Here is a 22700-nt window from a genome sequence, read left to right as displayed (position 1 = left end):
GATTTGTACTGCACATTAGAGGTGGATTCTTTTGGGTATTTTGTGAACAAGGCTAAAACTAGAGTTTACAGAGACACCACGGAGCCCAACTGGAATGAGGTAGGTTGGATTTTTCTTAATGTGAGTTGCTCCATGTGCCAAACGTCAACGCACGATGGGCAGAAAACCTGCAAATGGAAGAACTTGCTCAGCACTTGTGCTACATATGTTGCCTCTCAGAAAACACTTTTATGCCAGGTTCATTTGGCTGTCAGGGCTTGCAGAAGATTTGCTCTTGGATTAGCTATATTTAAACAAACATTTCAGTACAAATGAGTCTTGTCCAGCATTTCATCACTTAGACAGACACATGTTTGATTATATTTTTAAAAACACAAGTGAAAATATGTTGAAGAAGGAGGTGGTTTTGTTTATTTGTTGTGAGGGGGAAAAATTAGCTATAGACATTTTGCCTGTTTACAGCCAACTCAAACCTGCTGGGGAGCAAAATTAAATACAACGAAGGTGGGCGAGTTTGTTTTTCGAATGATGCTTTGCTGAAACTCAGTGAAACCTGACTAAGGAGTCAACCATCTTAGTCTCTAATTTGACTACCTTACATATACAAAATACAATTTCAGTTTATTTCTAGACCAGCTCCATTAAGGAGGAGGTTTTGGTCAGTCCTTAAGTGCTCCCTCCTGCTGAGTTTTAAGGAGACTATATTGATTATTAAGAGACTAGGGTCTTGCTGTGATGTATTCATTGCTCTTTCCTTTCCTGATACCCTGCAGGAGTTTGAGATTGAGCTGGAAGGTTCACAAACTCTGCGGATTCTGTGCTATGAAAAGTGCTACAACAAAACCAAGCTCACCAAAGAGGATGGGGAGAGCACAGATCGCATAATGGGGAAAGGACAGATCCAGGTAAGACTGTGCTTAACTCATTTCTGCTACCTTTACTGCAAAACATAACATGACTTTTGAATCCTGGGTGCACCAGGGAGGTTTTTATTCTGCCTTCTGATTGTCCCAATGTTGGAGATTTTTTTCCAGGTAGTGAGGTATACAGTGTGATTCACAGGCGGGAGGGAGGTCAGCAGCTTTTTCCCTCTTGCCTTGTCCCCTATGCCTACTTCAGTACCCTTATGGAATAGATGCTTTTTCATGAAGATTTACGTTTTGCGCTCTGATTGCCTGTTAACTTCAAAATTTCCAGCACAGTATATAGGAACTGCACTGTCACTGAGCCCTGGGCCCTGTTGCAAATGCTCCGTTTGTGACAAAAGAGGAAGCAATGAATATACTATACCCTCTGTAAATCATGTGGAAGAAATACTACCCTGTGTACGTGCTGGAAGTTGATTGATGTGATAGCAAGGCCTTGGAGGACAGGCTTATTGTCCTGATAACTGCCATGTCCAGAGTATAGTGTCCATGACAGCGGGCTGCATCTGAGAGAGATTTCCACCGCTGAGAATCACCATGGGACCCTTTGTCTATGTGGCAAATTTGTAATACAGCAGGACAGGTGATAAGGTGATTGCAAACAGATGCTGTTCTTGGGGAGCTGCTGTGTGATAAAGCACTAAAGCTCCATGCAGGAGAAATCAGGCCATCAGTGGAGGACGACATGGAGAAAGTAGGTTCCCCCTCTTCTTCCATTTTTTTGCACTGTCTGTCCACAGCTTTAGGAGGGTGTTTAAATGCTTTATCTGAGGACACATTCTTTGTGTTGGACTGGCTGTTGTACAGAGCAGAGACCCTGCCCAGATACCTTTTTCTTTCTGGCACGCTGAAAAATACCACCAGTTCTTCTCCATTTATGTTTGACTCTTCATCATTCCATGGATGACAGCTTTCTCCAGCATTTGAGTGATGGTCACGCAGGCCAAGGCCATTTGTGGGATTTCAGAAGCAGCTCTGATTGAGGGTGGCCTGCAGATATTGTATCTCACCTTTAGTCTAGAAGGGTTCGTTGTCTAAATGAGTTTCATTAGGCCTGTTCCTTTACCTCCCTCCTTGCAGCCCTGAGGCTGCCATGCCATTTTCAGGGAAAGCTTTTGTCGCCAAACGCGTGGTGGGTGTTTGAAAAAATACTTGCGTGCAAATCAATAAATGCTGGTACAGGGTGCCTCCTATGTACTTCTCTCAGGCTAACCAGAAATCTGTATGTCCCTTCTGCTAACAAAAGCTTATTTTCCATGCAGCTAAGCAATGACAAAAGAGTAAGTTTTCAGCCCTGAAACGCCCTGGAGATTTGCGTGCTCATAATGGAGAACCCTGAAATCACTGACCCTCTAAATTCTTCAAATATTTTATGTAGAATGGTTAACAAATGAATAAAATATTCTAAATTTGTAACAAATTTTTTTCACAAGAGCAGGCATTTTTATGCACAGCACTTGTACATTTTGTTAAAACATTTTATACTTAAGTTAGTAAGTAAAAATACGCTTTGGTGGCACTTGAATATTAATTGCATCTTGATTCTTTTAGAGAAATCTGAACAGTGGAAAGTTTAAAAAAAATCAATAAAAAAGTTTTTGATTAGTATGCAAAAGTTCCATTCTGTTGTATTGTAAAAGGCAAATGCAAAAGTTCTCTTGCTTTCAGTAACCCCCCCTTGAAATTTATAAAGAAACTTGGTGACCTCTCAGAACATCCTCTTAATTCTCAGTGATTTCTGTCCCATCATACAACTTTTTAGTACTATTGAATAACTGCGAAGAGAAGTCATAAGAGAGTCTGGTAAGATTTTGGATTGATAAGAATTATTAAAGGTTTTTATTTTGTTCTATTTTTAAAGCAAACACCATTTCTCTATTAAGAAATCATAATAATGCAACAACAAAATCAAATTACAACCTGTGGCTGAAGGTTAGTTGTATTAATGCTGTCAGCATCGTTTCCAATCACTGGTTTTATAGCCATTTTCTTTGAGGATTTTCATCAGTGCTTTTACGTTAAATTTTGTTTACTTTAGAGTTGCTAGTGTATCTAGAGCTTTCTGTTTTGTTGTTGTTGCGTTGCCATTATTCAGCCAAAGTCTGTCTTGTGTAAAGGCAAGGTCTGTGAAGTTGGATGAGTCTTTTGATTTTTTTCCTAAATTCCCTTTAGTTAAAAACTCTGAGAACATCAAGAGTCGGGTCTGCATCCTCCTGCTGATAAAAACGGGGAAATTTCTGTGTTGGCTAAATTGCAATGTATTGTTAAGCCATGTATTATTGTAAATCTGCAACTTCCCATTACTGGGATTTCTGACTCACCAAATTCTCTTAGCTGCAGTGGTGAAGACAATGCATCAAGGAGACAAGGACTGTTTTGGCTGTGAAATGTTTATTAAATCTCTCCGTTACATAATGGCACTGAAGGAAGGAAGACTGGAAATTGGTCCATGTGGTCAGAAGCTGCCAGGAATGGGCAGCAATTTTAATAGCTCCCATTGCTCATATTTTCTTTTCCTATGGAATATTTTATTTACCTGTTTTTATAGCCACATGCAAGAGCTTCATTGCTTGCCAGCCTGCAAGTTTTGTCCCTGAAAAATAAAACCACGAGGTTTTAATGTGGTAGAACCTCCTGTAAATGTAGAAGTGAAGTCCTCATCAGACCTTCTGGGAATGGCAGCACTGGATGTGCCATGTTTAACTAGCCAGCACGCCTGGTTGGGAGCATCTGTTACATCTCAGGCATGAGAAATACAGGGCAAAAGTGCCATTACTGGGTACACTGTGAAACTGAAATTATTTGGGGGCTTGAGGGAGGAAGAAATGGACATCATCTTACAGGAGGAAACATGAGGCTTAGTTCAGTTGTAAGCATCAGCTCCTCTCATTTTGAACTCTCTCTTTCTTTTGTTTTTTGGTTTTTTTTTTTCTTTCTGTTACCGTGCAATCCATCTTCAGCACTTGGGAGGCTGCCCCTTTTGCTCTTTGAATTTTGCACTTCATGTGGCAGGCATGTCCACACGTTTTGAGCGTAGCAGCCTTTTGTTCGGTCCTGAGACTCTGCATCTAAGTGGGCACATATGTCAGCAAAACTGGCCTCTGCCTTGGGAACAGACTGCATGAGTAAACTGATACTTCACCCTGTGATCCATCTCCTCCAGTCTGTGCCTCCTAGAAATGCTGTTTCCTTTGCTGTTGGGTTTTTTTTTTTTTCTGCATGATCAGCTCAGGCAAACCATTTCCTTCTCCCTCACAGCAGTGCTGGAAAATCAGAGAGGATATGACCTTAGATCAGTCATTCTGTGGTAGCAGCACAACACCATTCCTCTGTTGCCATACAAAACAATCACTCTTATCTGCTTAATTATCTGGGATGTCTCATAGCAGTGCACATGGCTATTTCAAACATCTAGGTTGTTTTCCATGTAAAACAGATTGTCACAGGCTGTACCTCCCAAGTGTCAACTTAGAAAACCTTTTACACACTCGAGTTCATTTAAACAGTTTGCTCATGCAGAACAGTATCCCAGCAATGAAAATACGGTGGAGATGAAGAAGGCAATGGGTCATGTCTAAAGGGTGATGGCGGGAAAGATTAACGTGTCAGTGGGGAGCTTCGAGAAGAATGGTGTTATGGCTGGACTGGGAGTTTCCAGCAGCAGTGAGACTCTGACAACATGTATGTCACAGCAGTTACAATTAAAAATTGATGGAGTGTAAAGTTGCCAGGGAGATTTAATAAAGGGAGGAAGTAATGTGAATAAATAGCATAAACCACACTAACCTTAAGGTTGCCTCAGTCATTGCTCCCAGGCATTTCATTTCCACTGATGCTGCTTTGTTTTTTCCTCTTTCTGTATGTTTTCTTTTCTCTTCTGGGGGGAAAAAAAAATCATCAAACTCTCTGTGGTGGTTTCCTACTAAGGCAGAGCACAGACACCCTTCTTCTCAGTGCCTGGCGTGCATTTGTCATTGACCAGCATCCTCAGTTCGCCTTGTTCCCAGGTCCTCACCACTCTGTGTTCTGTACACTCAGCCTCTACTGACTGCTACATACTAATTGTCTGTCTTAATTCAGTGCTAAGCTGCTACAAGGGCCGGAGGCTTGCACTTGGAAATCCCTATGGTGCTGAGCTGCTTTGTTCTATTGTGTTTTGTGCAGGATACAGAGAGGCATTTGCTTGATTCATTAGTGAATTTAGGGCTGTAGCTTGCCACTGCAAATGCCAAAGAACAGGCCACAAGGGGACTGGAGGTGCTGGGGGAGTAAAGACAAACTGGTTGGTTTGTATTTTTGCTGTGCGGCGTGCGGTTTTGGTTGGGACCGTGCAAACAAGCCCATGAGATACAGTCTTTGAGGGGTTTAGCAGATCTGTCCTATTTGCATAGGTCATGGAAACAACACAGTTTTTCACAGTTTCAGTGGAGATGGGACAGGGCCTTTTGTCACTCAAACCGAGCAACTGTTTGAAGGAAATGTTTAGAGGTGCAGTAAATTTCACTGTCAAATTAATGCAGAGGCAGCCATTTCACAGTGCCTCCCCCTGCTTGAGCTGGCAAAGTGAGCGCAATGTGCTTGCTCACTTGGAGCAGCCTCCTTTTGGCACGCTGTCTGTAGATTGCATTCTTCTACTCAGTGTTCCTTCTTCCAGGTCATTGATCTCCAATCAGGCCAGAAGACAGCATGACCCCATTTGTCACAGGCCCTCTCTATGCTGGAGCATCACACTCGCTAACTCTCTTTGTCTTCAATCTGCTTTGTAACCTGTCTGGTCCAGCTGCCCTTTCCCTGTGTTGCTCTTGCTAGCCTTAGAAGGTCACTCATCTGTAGGGTCCAGGACTGAAAGCTTGCTCAAAGTCTAAACGATGTTCTTGGTTTCCTGTTGACTCTCTTATTTCCTACTGTGACTTTATCAGACTGTTAGACCTGATCTTCCTGTCTCACTCAGTGTTGCTAAGAGCTTATTCAAGCTTTGCTCTTTTATTAGCTTCCATCATTTCACTTTGTTATTTAAAAAGCACCTTGGGGGGGGATTTTTTTTTTTTAATTGCTGTTGTTATTGCCAGTGATTTATGCAGCATTGGCTCAGGTCAGCCAGACCCACTCCCTGGTGCTTGTTCTCCCTAGCTGCCTCCATTCAATGCAAGCTGTTCTGCAGCAGGAGTCAAACAGCAGGTGGGGAGTGCGGGGGTCCTGCCAGCCCTGCAACAGAGTTCAGAGATAAGGGAGCAAGAGGTAGCAGCAGGTACACTTGCAGTCCTTGCTCAGTTCCAGTAGTTACCCAGCCAGGAAGAGTCTCTTTGAGATCTCAGCTCCAGCACGCTGCTTTTGCTAGTCCTTTGCAGCCATATGATATTCACTCTTGAGACAGAGTAGGACTTTCTTTGGCTCATACTTTTTAACAGCTATTTACATGCTTTTGTTTTGTGCAGTGGTAGGAGTTCCCTGGTCATCACTGAGACATAACCAGTAATACCTGTTAGCTTAAATAAACTGTAACTGGACCCTGCTGGACTCTTCCTTTAACTTTTTTGGCAAATATTCAAAACCCTCTTTCCCCTTCAGTCTTAAGCAGTCTCTTCCTGCTATAAATAATACACTGTCAGTGACTCCACTCTAAAAGCATATGGAAAACTGCTTCCAAGCTAGAGGATCGGCTGTGGCTGTGTCTATCAGCAGGGCCATTTTGGCAGCTCAGTGAGGTGACTATTTAGGCAGCTGGAGATCAAGCTTTCAGAAATACTGAGCATGGTTGCCTTTCATAGGAAACCAGACACTTCGGTAATGGTTTCCTCTTGATTCTGGGAAAGAATGCAGTTGTTGAAAGAAACCAAACTTCCAGCACGGAAATTCAGGGAAGAACAGCCTAGATTCTGGCCAACTTGTAGGGACCTTGGCCAGCCACACAGGCGGGGGCGGATCTGTTCCACCAGAGTTATAAGCAAACGCTCTTGGCAAGCGGTCTGTTATTTGGGTTTGCTGAAGCACTGAAGCTAAGCACTGCTGCCCATTGGCCTCCTGGACCTTTGTGCAGTCCCAAAATGTGGGAGCTACTGGTTACTGACTATTCCTTACAAGGGGTCTTCAGGAATTTCTGCCAGAGTTGCACCTACAGGAACCGGTCCAATTCGACAGGAAAGCATGTGTGTGCTGGCAGCATCCCGCTGTGGGCTCACGTCCGTAACAAAGTGCGCAGAGATAAGGTTGGCCTGACTTGCTTGTCTGTTGCTTCTTGGGGTCTCTGCGGTGTGAGCAAGCAGGGAGAAATTTTTCTCTCTGCTGGTTGTCTTTTTTGGGGGAATGGGGAAGGGCATGGGGGGACTTGTCTCTGTAGCTGTTGGCAGCATTGGGCTAGTTTGTTGATGATTTGACAGAGAATGTGAGCATGATTGCATCTGAGATCTCCCACAATATACTGCAACTGCCATTGTTTCAACATTTACCTCTGCCTGTCAGAGAACTCTGCTTTTGCATGGGGTTCTGTGAGAGGGAGGAGCTGTGCTGCAGAAATAGCTCTAGTTACTGAGTCTTTTTCTTTGCTGATGACAGTAAACTCAAAACACAGTCTAGAGCAGTTGCCTCCTTCCGGTCTTACTGTGTCTCAGTGTTCAAGAGCCAAAGCCATCTCAGGAGGTACCGAAGTCTGCTTGCTTTGGCTGGTTCCGATTGCTGATAGAAGTCCCTATGCAGACAGCGCTTTTCTCTCTTTTGCCAGTCTAGCTTGAGCTGAGTGCCACTCTTCAGCCGTTCAGATGTGTTTGGACTCTCCCAGGCAGTATTGGAATTGCTGGGTGATGTTTGAGTACTTGAGTCAGCTGCTCCACAGCCTCACAACTGTCCACTCAAAAGAGATCAAGCAAAGCTGAAAATGGGAGATCAGGGCTTTGCTTCAGAACTTGTTCCTGCTTAAGGAATTCTTGCAATAGCAGGGCCAGGTGTTCTTCCTGCCTCCGTGCTCAAGTTGAAATGAAAAGGAATGGGCAGGTTGAAGTAGGACAACTTTCCATGATTTCTGGGCCAATTTTCTCCATTTCTCCTGTCAGATCATGACAGAGGTTTGGTTTGTTTAAAGTTACTTGTCTCTGTATGGATCCTTGATCTCACTATTACGGTCATTATATCTTTTGAATTCAGTGGAACATAGTCCTTCTTGGAAGCTATTAGCTTCATAGCCAAGAGCTATGAAGTTCTCTAGCCTGGCTTTTTATTTCAGTGCAGTAATTTCACACTCATTCAACCTCACCTGTCTCTAGAAAACTGCAGAGTGAGACAGTTTCCTCCATTTCAAATCAGAGTTATTTCAGAAATCTCTCCTCCCCTTTTCTGACTCCTAGCCCTGTGGGATGGGGCAAATTTGGGTGTCTGTTGAAGTGCCTGTTTTGCTACAGCAATGAATGCAGTCTCTCTTTCTATGAAAGCTGAGGTTATTGGCTTTCAAACATTGATTTTACATGCTGACGTTGCCTTTGTTGTTGAGCAGGTACTGCACACACATTGCTGGATTTTCCATGTGTGTGAGTCCTCATCAGCCCTGCTTAAGAGAACCGCACAGTATCTGAGTGTCCTGTTACCTGAAACTTGGGAAACCTTGGAACGTGTCTTTTCCTATGGAAAAGAAATAACGTGTTGAAAGTGGTAGTGCTCTGCTCACTTACAGAAGCCTTTCAGGCTAAATGATGTCTCTGAAGTCTGTTCCTAGCTCATGGGTAACTTCCATATTTTTCAGCTGGACCCGCAGGCGTTGCAGGACAAAGATTGGCAGCGCACAGTCATCTCAATGAATGGAGTAAGTATGGAAAACAGAAGTTAGCACTGCTTCTGTACCTCTTATGTGCTTTATTTCTTTGTTCTTCATTGCAGCATAGGGAAAAAAATAAAGAAAAGAGATAAAAGAAAATGTTTGTGAAAAGTAACAGCTGTTCTCTTTTCTTCAGGTTGAAGTGAAGCTGTCGGTGAAGTTTACCAGTCGGGAGTTTAGCCTGAAAAGGATGCCGTCCCGGAAACAGACTGGGGTTTTTGGGGTCAAGATCGCTATTGTCACCAAGTGAGCTGATGGGTCACGTTTCTCCCTATTGTTTTTTAGAAAGCCAACTGGCCAGTGGGTTGCACCTGTCTTTACCCCACTGAGGGATTTGTCAGTCCAGCCTGCTTCACTTGGATAGTACTGTAGATGGCTGTGGCTGCAGAAAGGAGATGCTGTACATTCTCTGAGCTTCATTTTTTGCAGGGGAAGAAAACAGTGTGCACACAGGCTTTGAAACCCAGAGTGTTTACTTACAGCATATCCCTTTTCTGGGTTCCAGAAATACCCCTTGCCCCTTTACTCTGTAGTTAGCCGACTTGGTCACAAATTTCCAGAGCCACTGAACAGTGACGTTTCCTTTCCATAATCGGAAATGTTCAAGTTCCTTGGATCCTGTTGTATTATTTTAACCCCTGATCTTTTGTCATGAATCGTTTGCCAGAAGAAACCTGTTTGTTCTGTTGCAGAGTTTGGGAAGTGTGGTATTTCCTCCCTATGGAATTGCATTAATTGGAAAGCAACAGTGTTGCTATGTATCCAAGGTCTGTTTGGGAATCCTCTGGTTAGCTGCAGAGTCACAGACTCCATGGGCACTGGGACCCAGCCAGAAGCTCAAGTGCTCGGGGCAGCTGCAGAACAGCCAAAGCCAGGCTGAGAGAGTCAGAAAGCCCTCTCCAGTTTTAAAAAGAGTTTTTTAGCTCAGTCTTGATTGCCTGCTCAGACTTTCTCCCACCCAAATTTTCCAGAAGAGGCTTGCACAGCAAAATAATGGGGTGATTTTAGCCAGCCTAGCTGGCTGGGCTAACGAGCATTGAGAGCATGGGCTGCACTGAACTCTTCTATCTGGCTTTCTTAAGGAGAGAGAGGTCAAAGGTGCCTTACATAGTGCGCCAGTGTGTGGAGGAGATAGAGCGGCGTGGAATGGAGGAGGTGGGCATCTACCGCGTCTCTGGGGTTGCAACCGATATCCAGGCTTTGAAAGCTGCCTTTGATGTCAGTAAGTATTTGTGTCTGATGTTTTCCTTTGCACTGTGAGAACGTGCGTGAATTCCCTGTCAGGTGGCTGTGCTATTTTTAATCTTATGTTCCCCAAGAAGCATTAAGAGGTAGAGATTCTCACACAAGGAGAATCATTTTAACCCTTGCTGCATGTTTTATTAATATTCTTCAGCTACAGATATAACCCAAGACATACAACGGGATGGATCCTTATACCAAATAATGCATTTGTTGTTGCTCCCAGCAGACATGAAATGGGGGGTTTGCCAGCCTTGCCAAATCTTTGTAAGTGACAGACACCTTCCTCAGGGCAATCAGAAGCCGTAATCTCCTCACTGTTGAGAGGTTTCCAAATTAGTAGAAGTCCTTGAAATTGAGAATGTTTTGTGAAAGGAAGCCAGCAAAAAAATATTCTCTAAGATTGACTAGGAAGGGTGTTTACAAAACTGAAATTGGGTGGTGAGGGCTCCTGAGTTCTCTTCTTAACTCTATGTCTAGATTGATGTGTGCAGATGGTAAAATTAGACAATTTTGACCAACCTTTGTAAAGCTTTCTTTGATCTTGAGCAGACAAGGACTCTTTACTGGTGCTGCATTTAAAAGAATGGCACATATGTCCCAAAAGGCATCCAAGATCAGGCAGATGAAACACCTCCAAATTGCTGAGGTACAAAAAGTGAAATTCTGCCCTACTTCCAGCATCCACATGACGGTCCAAGGACCGCTCAAGCCACACTTGAGCTCTCTTTTGATGCAAGCAGTCACGAGGCCTGTGCCAGGTGCCCAAATTCACCCTCCCTGCACTTTATCTTCACTTATTTTGTGAAATTCCTTCCTTCTTGTGTTGTTTTTTTCAATCCCCCTAAGCTACCAAACACATTGACTTATGTATGAATTGTCACTAGTGCAAGTAAGGGTATTTCACATTTTGAAAAACAACTTTTTTGATTTATATTATATGTTGTTCTACACTAAGCTTCATGAAACCAGCGCTGGCTCTGCTGGTTGACCTGTCTGTTTCAGGGAAAGGGGGTGGTTTTGTTGTTCTTAATAGTAACAAAACTGAAATGTGAGCCCTGAATTGCCTGTGTACTTTAGCTGCACTCAGTGGGGAGTTAGACAGCCTCAGAGTCTCTTATTCTAAGTTGTTAGAGGCAGGGAATTGGAATAACAACTGTTGTCACTAACAAAAGTTGAATTGCATGTAAATACAGTCAAGCAGGGCTTGTTCCAGATCAGGCTGAGGTTGCTGGCACAGCATCACTAACCCTGGGTAATGCGAGGTTCCCTCTACTTGATTTAAAGCTGTAAACCATTTGCAGTCATTTGTGCAGCACTTCTCAGTTGTCAGAAGGTAGCTCATTTAATCTGGAGAAATGTAAACAGGAAAACTCTCAGCTATTTGGGCAAAGACAAAGGATAAACAAAGAGAGCCAAAGCAAGAAAAAGAACGAATGCAAGGCCAGCAGCTTCTTTAGCCTGCTTCCCCTCTTCCTTCTTTCAGATAACAAAGACGTGTCAGTGATGATGAGCGAGATGGATGTTAATGCCATTGCAGGCACCTTGAAACTGTACTTCCGGGAACTGCCTGAACCCCTCTTTACGGACGAACTGTACCCCAACTTTGCTGAGGGCATTGGTAAGTGGTAGCAGAAATAACCCTTGATAACTGAAACCCTTCTGTAGGAGGCTGCTCCTAAAGCAATACAAAATACAATTTATAGTGTTGGACAGAAGCCTGGATGGAACAAGCTGTTAGGGAAGTGAAAAGGAGCTCAGAAATGAGCGTTGGAATGACATCTTCTTCCTATGAGTTTGAATATGGGCAATTGCTGTGCTTTTTTGTAAGCTGAAAATGTCCAGGTTTCTGAAGGATGGGTTAAGAATAGAACGACAGCCTACTTGTTGAGGCCGTGCTTGCTGTTTGTCCCATTCAGTCTGCCAGGGAAGTCCTCTTTAGGGAGTGGGGAGGATGTACCTTGTCTTATCTTGATGCAGGGGAAAAAAATCATAATGGTTGAAAGTCCAAAAGCACTTGAACTGCTTGAGAGAAAAGGATTCTCTATGCGTCTGTGAAATAAAGGAAAGAGATCCTGTGGGGTATTGATGTGCAACTCTGACCTTCCAATCTATGATGTAATTACGGTCTATTCAGGACCATCTGTATTTGTTGGTTTGAGAAATTATGCAGTTGGTCAAATTCTCGTTCACTGCCTGTGGTGATGTTATTTTCTGTCTTGTAGCACTTTCAGATCCTGTTGCAAAGGAGAGCTGTATGTTGAACCTATTGTTATCGCTTCCAGAACCCAACCTGGTGACATTCCTTTTCCTTTTGGACCATTTAAAAAGGTAGCATGTGGATTCTTTAGACACGTATTTAATGTGTAAAGCATCATTATTTTGAAAAGAGGAGCCCTTTCCTTGAATTCGTGTTGAATCACACAAATGAAGAAGCATTTGCTGACTTGCTGTGAATGCTCATCAGATAACTATTGTCTCATACTCACTTAGTGAGGCACTAAATCCTGAATTCCATTCCCACTCATACTGAAAGGATAAGAACTGGAGGAAAGGGGTAACAAAAGTCTCAGGGCTTGTCTAGTGCAAATGCATATTCCTGCTGCACTATTACTGCAAAACTGCACCTGCATCTGGATACAAAGACCAGGAAAGGTTTCAGTATAAATAATGAAGCTTTGGCCATGTTTAAGGACTTGTGAGCCCTGTCTCAAAAGGTGTCTGCAATCTAACATGATACATTTTTAAAAATTCCAGCACTTTTGCTAACTGGAGTTGTCAGTTCCTTGCTTAGACTAGTCTTTCTGATCTTGTCTGTGTCTTTGTAATATGGTTGTAACTGTGAAAAAGTATTTCCGTGCCTTTGATATTAATACAATAAGCTTGCTTAGTACATGCACAATGTGTTATTTTACATATTTTGTACATACCAGAGACTGTCACTGGCTTTTACTTGTGTTTCTGCTGCAGACTTTTCTGCCCTTGGGTAAATTTTTTAACCTTTGTGCCTCAGTTTCTCATTTATAAAACTGGGATGAAAAACATTCCTTTATTTCAATTCTGCCTGTCCAGACAGTAAGCAGCAGTCCCTTTCCCAAGTTTAAGCCGTGTCTGTAGAGTGCCTGGAGACTGTGGTTGTGTCACATCAAGGTATTTGCTTATATATAAAGTTCATTTAGGCACATATGAAGAGAGTGGTTGACTGAATGTATCTAAAACTTTTTACAAAAGGAATAAATATGGTTTCTTACATAAGGATGCTTCCAAATCCAGATATTTATAAAAATCTGCCTTGTTCGTTGTTTCTTCTCCCAGGGTTGCTGAGAGGGAAAGCGTTAACAAGATGTCCCTGCACAATCTTGCAACTGTCTTTGGACCAACACTCCTCAGACCTTCAGAGAAGGACAGTAAAATCCCTGCTAACCCAACCCAGCCAATCACAATGACTGATAGTTGGTCACTAGAAGTCATGTCCCAGGTAAAATCCTAAATGTGCTATTGAATCTTGTGACGACAGTATCTGGGAAACTGCAGTCCTCTAGCAAGGCCTGGTTCAGCCATCCTTCTGTGTTTTCGTGACAGTTTTTTTGAGAAACATAAACAACTTTTACCCTTACGCAGACATTTTAGACTGTTTGTAGAACTGTGTTTCTTCGGGCAGTTCAGTTTGCATCTGTACTAATACAGCCTTTCGTGAAAAAATGTCAGTATGCACGCATCCTGTATGTTTTGTGTTTGTGCATGGTTAAGATTTTTTTGAGAGCTGTCTCACAGCCCATATTGCTAGCCCTCGGGATAAAAGGACTGTCTGTTTTTCCGCAATGCTCCTCAACACTTAAACCACCTTCACTGATGCACAACGAAATTCTTTCCTAAATTCAGATTTCTTTGGCCGCTGCTGCCTTTTGACGGCTGTGCAGAGAAATCAAACACAGAGGCTGTCAGCTCATCAGGCTGTTCTGTACGTTCTTGATTGAGTATTGGCAAATTATAGATCAGATTTTTTCAGTGCAGTGGAACACCAACGCCATTGTTATACCCTGGAAGCTGAAAAGAGTGTCTCTGAAGCAATGGAAGTTTTAATATTTCTGCTGATATTATACACTGTATTAAAACATATACATAACTGCAAGATGTTCCTGTGGAGAGAGCTGCAGGCATGTCTGCCAACTCTCAAATAGCCAGGATGAGAATGAGTTATCAGAACTTTATTATTACCTCTTCCTTTCTCTTTCCAGGTTCAAGTTCTTCTGTACTTCCTGCAGCTAGAGACTATCCCTACCCCAGACAGCAAGAGGCAAAGCATTCTCTTTTCCACAGAGGTGTAGGTGCCTGTGATACCAACAGGACACAAAAACCTGCTCTTGGCATAAATATGCCGCACCTGAGAAAAAGAAGACTGGCGTTTCTTCAGACATGACTGGCCTGTTCCTATCCTGGGGAATTATGGCCCTCAGTGCTTCTGCTGTTTGTTAACCAGAGACAAGCTGAAGAGAAAGGAGAAAAATCTCTACTCTTGATTGGCAGGACCAGAACTGAACTGGAGATGGAGCTGTGCAGAATCTCCACTAGAAGGAGCAATAGACACTTGAACAAATGCACCACAGAGTGTGGCTGTTATTCTTGTTGGGAATGTGACAGAAGGTATTCCTCATTTTATGGATTTAATTTATCATAAAGAAACTTCAAGATTTCTACTGGACCACTTGATAGGATACCCCCTTTTGGGTGAGGGGGTGTTGAAGGATATATCACAACTGTGTCTTTAATAACTGCTGTTTTTAAAGTACTGTTCTAGGCCACAAAAATAGCATTGCTTTGCCAGAGGAGAGGAGAAGGGAAGGGTCTGGTATCTAAGATTCCCTCCTCAGAAATTCAAGTCTTGATTTGAACAGGGTTCTAAAGAAATGAAACAGTTTTGCGTACAACTAGGACTGTTGGGTTTTGGGGGGGGTTGAGGTTTGTTGTTTGTTTTTTGTTTGTTTGTTTGGGTTTTTTTGTCTCGCCCAACCCTTCCCTTGCAAATGTTTATACAACTGTAGGGAAGGAGATGCCCTGCTCTTGCCTATGTTGCACTTCTGATGGGTTTTTTTTGGGTTAAAGGAGCCAGACCCAATGATGTTACACTATAAATAAATATAGCAAATTAAAGAGAGGCAGGGAGGATGAGTCAGTGATTCTGTTTGTGATTCTGTTGTTTGTTTGCATATAAAAGCAGGGGCAATATTATCCAGGCAGAATTGCTGAATTCCTTAGACACCACCAAACTTAATGAAAATTAATTGGGAAGACTGTTAATTCCGAACACTCCAAAGAAAAGATGTTATGACTGCAAAAATAATTCAAGCATTTGTGGACAAAAAAAAACCCCAAAACAATGGCTATCAGTTTGGCTGGCTGCTTACTCCAAACTTTCATCAGAACCTCTTTTTTTTGATACTTGAATTTTTGGAGGCTTTGTACATTGCTTCTACAAGAGTCTTTTTGTGATAGATACAAATACTTTGATAAAACGTGTCAGAATGTACTTTATGGACAATCTAGCAAGTAGCATGCGTTGTGTGTTCTCCAGAAATTCCAACTCTGTTTTAAATAAGAGCAGTGAGGAAATTTCTATGGAACTACATGCAGCAGTACAAAAGCTCTAGCCAAATACCAGCTTTGTGTTTCCCTGCTGAAATCAGTTAAAGCCACAGGGGTTACATAGGCATAAAGGGCAGCAGTATTTGTCTAGGGAATTGAAAGCATAATCTAATTGCTGGTATCCAGAGCAAAATATTCTGGCTCTGAAGCAGTTGTGCCAAACATCTTGGGGGGTGGGAGCGATTCCATTTTCATAAGCTACTCCAGCCCCCTTTACTTCCTACCCAGTTACGCAGCATCCATTTAGTGGCATCCGTCCATCGTCATCCTGGCGAGAAGAAAAGTACAGCTTGAAGGCAAGGGAAGGAATCGGCATGAGAAGGGGAGGGAGGGACAGATTTTGAAAGATTGGTAGATTGTCAACATCATTTGAGGGGAAATACGACAAAGAAAGCAACCCCTGTTATGCTGAATTTCACATTTTCTGATGGGTGATGTGCAACCTCTCAAAAAAAAAATTAACAAAGGAGTCTTTCAAACAAATGGAAAGAAAAAAATTAAAGGGAAATGATTTTGTAGTCACTGTAATTCTGACTGCTGCATATTAGAAATTATTGTACTGTGAAGTTGCAAAATCAAAAAGGAACAAATATAAATTTCGATTTTGTAAGTATATCAATATTTTGCATGCTTTGTAACGATTCTTATAGGAATTTAATATTGCTTAGTATCCCTCCCTCCTTAGGTCTGAGAGCAAACCTCTTTGTAATGTAATGTACAACTAGAAATTCCTTCTCTCTTGTATGTATTTCCACTACATTCCAACTTCTGAACCCATAAAACAGAAAAAGTGTTTATAGTAGGAGGTGCTTTTTTGGGGGAGGGAGGGAATGAAGGCAAGGAAACTTGAAGGTTTGAGATTTTGATTTTTTAATTTTTTTTTTTTTTTTTTTTTAAATTTTTGGCCTTTTTGAAGGTAAAAATTAGTCACAATCCTGAAAAACATTGACGTAAGAAACGTCATGCAGACCAGTAAACCACACTCTCTGGTTTTGTTTTTATGTATTTGTTCTCATTTTTACATGGCGGTTCTATAGCAATCCTTTAACTGCAAGCTGCACACCTACCCATTACAAGCTGTTGTTTGATATATCTGAGGCAGTAGCACTGCTGATGACTTCATTTAAAAGGAAAAAAAAAAAAAACCAACCGAACTACACCAGGTAGTTGGGTGATAGCCTTTTCTTTTTGGTGTTTGGAATCTGTGGCTGCTCTTTGCAGTGTTGAAACTGGAAAGCAATACCATAATGACTGTGCCAATTTACTTTTGCCCAACTTTTTTATTTTTATTTATATAGGAAGTTAATTTTAATATTAAATTACTGATCTATAATATGTAACCATGAGAAAATTGCTTTTGCTTTGGTTACTGTTACAGGTTGTTGCTTTTAGTCTCTCATTACAATGCTCAGTTCTAATGTAACATTATCTAACATGCAGGCATGTGGATCAGGGAAAGAAAGTTAATTTAACTTAACCCGTTAATTATTTCTCTTAAGTATGGATATGTTTTCCCCAAAGCTGGTAATTTTGGGCTGGAAAAGATAGTGCATCTTATTGCTAATGATGAAATCGTGGACTGATTTGAAATATGAGAATTGATTTCTTGAATTTCATTTAATTTCGCAATTAAGTTTTTTCAGATAGTCTTATGTTTTCAGAAATGAAGTATTTCCAAAAGGCTTTTATGTTCTTTTCCCAGGGATGTTGGTTGGGTTTGTTTTGTTGGTTTTTTTTTTTGGGGGGGGGGGGGGGGGTGTTTTTTTTTTTTTACTTTGTTATTTTTTTAATAAGCCTTATCATACTTAAACAAAAAGGGAATTGCAAAACTTGGCTTTAGAGAAGGCCTTCTGATTTCTACTCTTATATATTCCCTTGCGAGTTGTGTCAGAAAAACCTAACTCTTCCATTTTCTATATTAAAAAGGTACAATATAAACAACATAAGAGCAAACTAGCAAAAAATTACCCTTTATGTGTGCACTGGGAGTTTATTCTCTCTCAGTTTCTAGTGTATTGGAGAGACCTTCCTAAAAATACAGGTTTCAGTAACAGGAATCTGAAATGTTAAAACTTTCAACTAAAGACATTCAGGTGATTGGGATAGTCTGTGTATCTCCAGTTTAAGGAGAGGAATAAGCATCAGTTTCCTGGCATTTAGAAACTATTTTCAAATTCTGGGGGATTTTTTTTAACACTCAATAGGGTTTTAAGTAAAATTTTTAAAAGTTAAGTAAAGCAAACCATGGGAAAAGTTTTCAAGGATGGACAAGAAATAACAGTTACTAGATCAGTTTCAGCTTTGTGTTTGTGCGTGCTTTGTATGGGAGGGGAGCGTCTGAAACCAAATTGAAACACATCCATTAAAATGCTGCTGTTGTTCTTTATTCTTGCACAATTTTAACAAGTTGAGGTAGTAGCTAAGCTATTTCAGGCTGTATTTTAATGCTGCTATTTTTCAATGTATCAGCTAGGGGCAAAACGCAGTGTGTTGACTGTATTTGCTGATGCCCACTGCCTGCCTCGATTCTGACCTTCAGTTGCTAATACAAGGCAATCAGCATGCACCCTATGAAGCAAAACTGCAACTTTTTTTGTTGGCCACAAGGTGGTGGAACCACAGAGTATGTTTATGGGAGATGCAGTATTTTTACAGTTTATTCATTTTACCTGTTTAAAAATCTGTTTTACGGTTGTTTATGTTAGTTTTCTATGAGTTTATTTAAACAAATGTACTGTTCTTTAAAGCATACATGGATCTCCAGATTTGTTTGTCACCCTTGTAACACTGGAAGGCATCACAATGTGTTCATCTATCTTAACGTGCCATTCTTTCAAGTATGTATAAAATGTAAATTGACCAACATGGCTTTTAAAAATGTTTAAAATCTGATGGCAAAAACCCAACCCTCTCTGATTCCTCACTGGTTAATTCTTTTGTTTCAGTGCTTGATCATCTACTGGGATAACATTATCAGATGTGGCATTCTTATTACGGAAATTTCAGTAAGAAATGGGAAATGTTTTAAGAAAAAAACCCCTACCCTTTCTCTTTTTACTTTAATTCAAGAAGACAGGGACTTGTAAAAACAGAAGACCAATACATTCATGCTAGATTTAAGGGATTTGCTTCTGTTCCTTGAAGAATAATAATAATAATAATCTGGAAGGGCAATTCCTAATTAGATACGATCAAATTAATCAAAGTCTTGGTGTAGTTAGCAAGTCAGTTGTTTATGCCCTCTTAAAGTTGTAGTCCAGGTATGTTTTTCTTTGTAAACTTTTGCTAACTTTGTCATAGTACTGTTACCAGAAAACTAAATCTGATACCATTCACTTCCTTTAACATAAGGTATGTGCAGCTGAGATACTGGAGCCTTACATTAGTATTAGCAGTTGTCCATTCTGAACTAGAATGAAATGAATGTTCATATGTATTCTATGAATTTTCTCACTGAATAGAATTAAATACATGGATTGCCCTTAAAATCAACAGAAGCTCTAATGGAAGCACTTACAGTTAATGAGTATTCCTTAAGAAGGTTTTAGGCAATAAAAGTAACACAAATGGAAAAGAGAAGCATTGTTAGGAATCACTCAGATCACATCATCTGGAACTAGGAAGAAGTTCTCACTTCAGGTTCCAGAAGAAGGCTTATGCCCTAGATCACCATGAGCAAAGACTGTCTTGCCGGTGAACGGACATTAATACAGGAACGCCAGGAATTTAGCTACTGTAGCTTCCCAGTTCTGATGTGCTCCAACCCCTCTTTCTTGCCACTGAAAATTTACAGTTCAGTGCTAAAAAAGCAAAGCTTATCACTTGCTTTCTACACCGTCCCCCGCCCCCCGCAGCAATAGATAGGGAGGAGCAATAGAATCTGTATATTACTGTAGGTGAAATGCCACCACAAAGAAGGAAAAAGCTAGTAGAACCAGAAAGTTAGACTACTGTTTAAGCTAAAAGTCTGTTTTGGGGCTGCAAGGATAAAATGCCACAATGTGCTATAATGATGAAATGGTTGAAACAGGACCAAAGCAAACTTGAGTGTACGTGTTATCTTGATGCTTCTCCTTCCATGACCTTTTTAGATGGTTTAAAGATTTAGGCCTTCCAGGTCAAGCAAATACTTAAATGCTATTGCCAAGGATTAGAAAATTATTAAATGACCCAGTTTGCCTCCACTGTTTATTCTCTTTGTGTTACCGTCGTATAGTGGAGTTGCTGGAGACCATTGTAAAAACATGCAGGTGAACCATGTGAGTATTTTCCATGTCATTTACTTCCATCGTTCCATCTTGCAGTAAGAAAGACCCCTCCTTTTCCAACAGAAACCACTTCACATCATTCTGCACTGTAGAAACAACCACACTGGGAGGTTCAGTTTGTAGCAGAGCTATCCCTGGAGATAACTAAAATATCTCCAGTATTCTGGTGCAGAATGGACCAGGTACTGCTAAAGCTCTGGGCTTGCGTAGTTTTACGTGTTAAGTAAGATTCTATTATTTACACCTGTTCAAGCACATTTGGGAATTAATATGATTACAGAGTCCCTGAGCCTAGCAGAAGTGTTTGCTCTACTGCTTTGTCCTAATTGCAGTCATGTTCAAATGCTTTTGCCAAAAATGGTTCATCAGAATGGAGAAAACTTTTTTTTATTTTCCACTAGAGCTTTTGTTTGTGTAACTGTTGCAGTCTTTTTTTCCCTGGTGGTAGGGTCTTCTGAGAACGCAAAACATTCTGCAGATAAACCATTTCTCTGATCTGCAGAATGATTTGTATGAGAAGGCCGTGTTATATCCCTGTGGATGTACGGAAGGGCAGGCTTGTGTACAAAACAGCTTCCTGCTTGGAAGGGGAATACAGCAGCTTTCTGCAGCTGCCCCCCAACGAGGAGCACAACGGGTAGAGCCCACCAGTGAGCAGATGGCCTCGGTCCTTAGATGCTCACTTCTCCCTTGGGGCAGTCTGAGTGAGGTCCAGAAGGCAGTTATGGGAAGATACTCGTCCGGTTCCTTCTTATTGTGCCTAATTGAATGATCAAATGCCAATCTACATACAGTAGCTCAAATTTCCTCCATTTTAGTCCCATTTTGGGAGAAACTGGGACTACACTAACTCCAGGTATTACACAAATAGTCAGCTGAAAACTGATCCGTATCTAAAAACTTTCAAATATAATGTAAAAGCTGCCATAGCAAAAGGACATTTCTTCACAACAGCCTCCTCTAACCCCTTCTTTACTGCTTCTCACAGCCTAAGAGAAATCGTGTTTTGGGCTTCACAGTTACGCATGAAAACTTGCAGAAGCCACTCAGTAATGGTAATATATTTGGAATCCTGGATAAAATTTACCTATGCAGGGACAGATGTTTCAAGAGATGGGATATCAGTACTAACGAAGGCAGCAAAAAGAGGGTAAGGAATTGTTGTGTTGGAGAAGCACCACAATGAAACAGTGAATTTTAAAATTATCTCACAGCAGGACACTGTGAAATGTCCTTTCTGTGTCTGTCCATCAAAAAACCCAAACAACTAAGCCTTCTCTTGCCTATGTAAGTTGTGCAGTTTGTTCTTATCTCTAGTATTACAAGCATTTATAATCCATGAAGAATTCCAAGGAAAGGAGTTAAGACTATTTATTTAAATATAAATACAATTAAATTATATAATTAGTGCTAAATTATCAGGTGTAGAAGACAAACAACTTGTTATTGTTTGGATAATTTTGGGTTTCATCAGAGTTAATATTGTTGGCATTGTTTTAACACTACCATGTTAGAGAGTCAGTTTTTGACATTTTATACTGCTGTTGCTAGTGCTTCAGTATCTCATAGTGCTCTGTTTTTGGGAAAGAAAACCTAATCCTAATAGTTTAACACTGAAAGGTGTTGAAATTGTACTGGTAAACATCTCTCAGTTTAGGCCCAAAGAGAGGGAAAAAGGAAGGGGAAAAAGGGGGGGGCAAATATTGTCATTCTGGATAGTGGGGTTTTTTTAATTTTCTGAGAAAAGTGGTATGAAAAAGGGATCTAAAAACTGTATGTGGGGGAAAAAAAAGGCATTTGTAGCCTTTCTTTGTACACAATGTTAAATAAAATCTCCTGTATCTATGTTTGTCAGGTTCTTTTGGTCTTATTTAACTAAAAACCGGGCCTACATTAAACTGAATGTGTGAAGTGCATTCAGTTGAGTTTGCTAGAGGTATGGAATTTAACACTGGTGTTTCAAAAAGCTATTTTCTGTTACAAGGTAAAAGCTGTATCACTTAAATCTAGAGGTTAGTACAGGGTTATTGCTGAATTGAACTAAAACAACTATAACATGTGGAAGTAGTTTACATGTAAGGTAGAGAAGTAGCTGGGCAAAACAGTCCATTTTCAGATCTGTATTAATCCTTTTGTAGGAGTACTGCTTCAAAATGCAACCAGCCTTGGGCCTTGGAACCTTTACATCTGTGTGCAGAGCACTTCAGCTGTAGTTACATATTTGCTAAGAAATCAGCTCTGGCCTCCAGTTCTTCAAACGTTGCATGAAATTAGTGGGGTTTTTGTAGGAATCCATGTGAAAACTGAATCAGTTGTTTAAATCAAAGCACCAAGATAACTTATTTAAATCAAATATTATCTAAATTATTAATGGAATTAAAATACATTTATAGTTCAATATAGTCCAAATTTAATATAAAATATAAACCTTTCTATAATAAAAAGATACCTGCTTGTAAGCTCTCTAACCGATTTTCATTCAGTGTGGATCACAAAGATCACATGTCTCAAAGGCAATATCCAAAGTAGAGAAGATGTAGCCGACTGTACAGTGTTTAAAACTACACTGAAATGAGGTGCAGGTCAAGAAAAAAATGTCATGCTTACACCTAAATTGGGAAGAGAAGGGGAAATGCAATGACTATTACTAATACTTACTACCAGTGGTGTATCTGTGTAACATAAAATAGTTTCAAAATAGTTTTCAGATAGCTTCAATGTGGAATTCTGCAAAATGGTTCTCACTCAATTAAAAAGCGTAGCTTCGTAGTGCAACCACATTGAACGGCATTAGGATGCCCCTGAGTGAGCCTGCAAGGT

The 22700-nt window shown here is 40.9% G+C and overlaps 1 protein-coding gene and 1 long non-coding RNA gene across 3 annotated transcripts in view; one reads left to right on the top strand and one right to left on the bottom strand.

Moving 5' to 3' along the window:
* Positions 1 to 21725, top strand: part of BCR (BCR activator of RhoGEF and GTPase) — a 110377-nt gene extending 88652 nt beyond the window's left edge. For both annotated transcript variants that reach the window (XM_030025350.2, XM_030025349.2), the window contains 9 exons: positions 2 to 99; positions 774 to 905; positions 8656 to 8715; positions 8864 to 8973; positions 9810 to 9949; positions 11456 to 11590; positions 12195 to 12300; positions 13285 to 13447; positions 14208 to 21725. In XM_030025350.2, coding sequence (XP_029881210.1) covers positions 2 to 99; positions 774 to 905; positions 8656 to 8715; positions 8864 to 8973; positions 9810 to 9949; positions 11456 to 11590; positions 12195 to 12300; positions 13285 to 13447; positions 14208 to 14297 — 1034 coding nt within the window. In that variant the 3' untranslated portion in view covers positions 14298 to 21725. The remainder of the gene's footprint in view (position 1; positions 100 to 773; positions 906 to 8655; positions 8716 to 8863; positions 8974 to 9809; positions 9950 to 11455; positions 11591 to 12194; positions 12301 to 13284; positions 13448 to 14207) is intronic.
* Positions 2657 to 5035, bottom strand: LOC115345862. Its single transcript, XR_003924950.2, has 3 exons — positions 4713 to 5035; positions 3248 to 4189; positions 2657 to 3142 (listed from the first exon to the last, which is right to left on the bottom strand). It is a non-coding gene; the product is annotated as an uncharacterized LOC115345862 (long non-coding RNA).
* Positions 21726 to 22700: the final 975 nt, after the last annotated feature.

The sequence above is a fragment of the Aquila chrysaetos genome, chromosome 9 (assembly GCF_900496995.4).
Source record: "Aquila chrysaetos chrysaetos chromosome 9, bAquChr1.4, whole genome shotgun sequence".
Lineage (NCBI taxonomy): Eukaryota > Metazoa > Chordata > Aves > Accipitriformes > Accipitridae > Aquila > Aquila chrysaetos.
The sequence above is the reverse complement of the archived record's forward strand: the minus strand, read 5'-3'. Positions and strand labels throughout refer to the sequence as shown.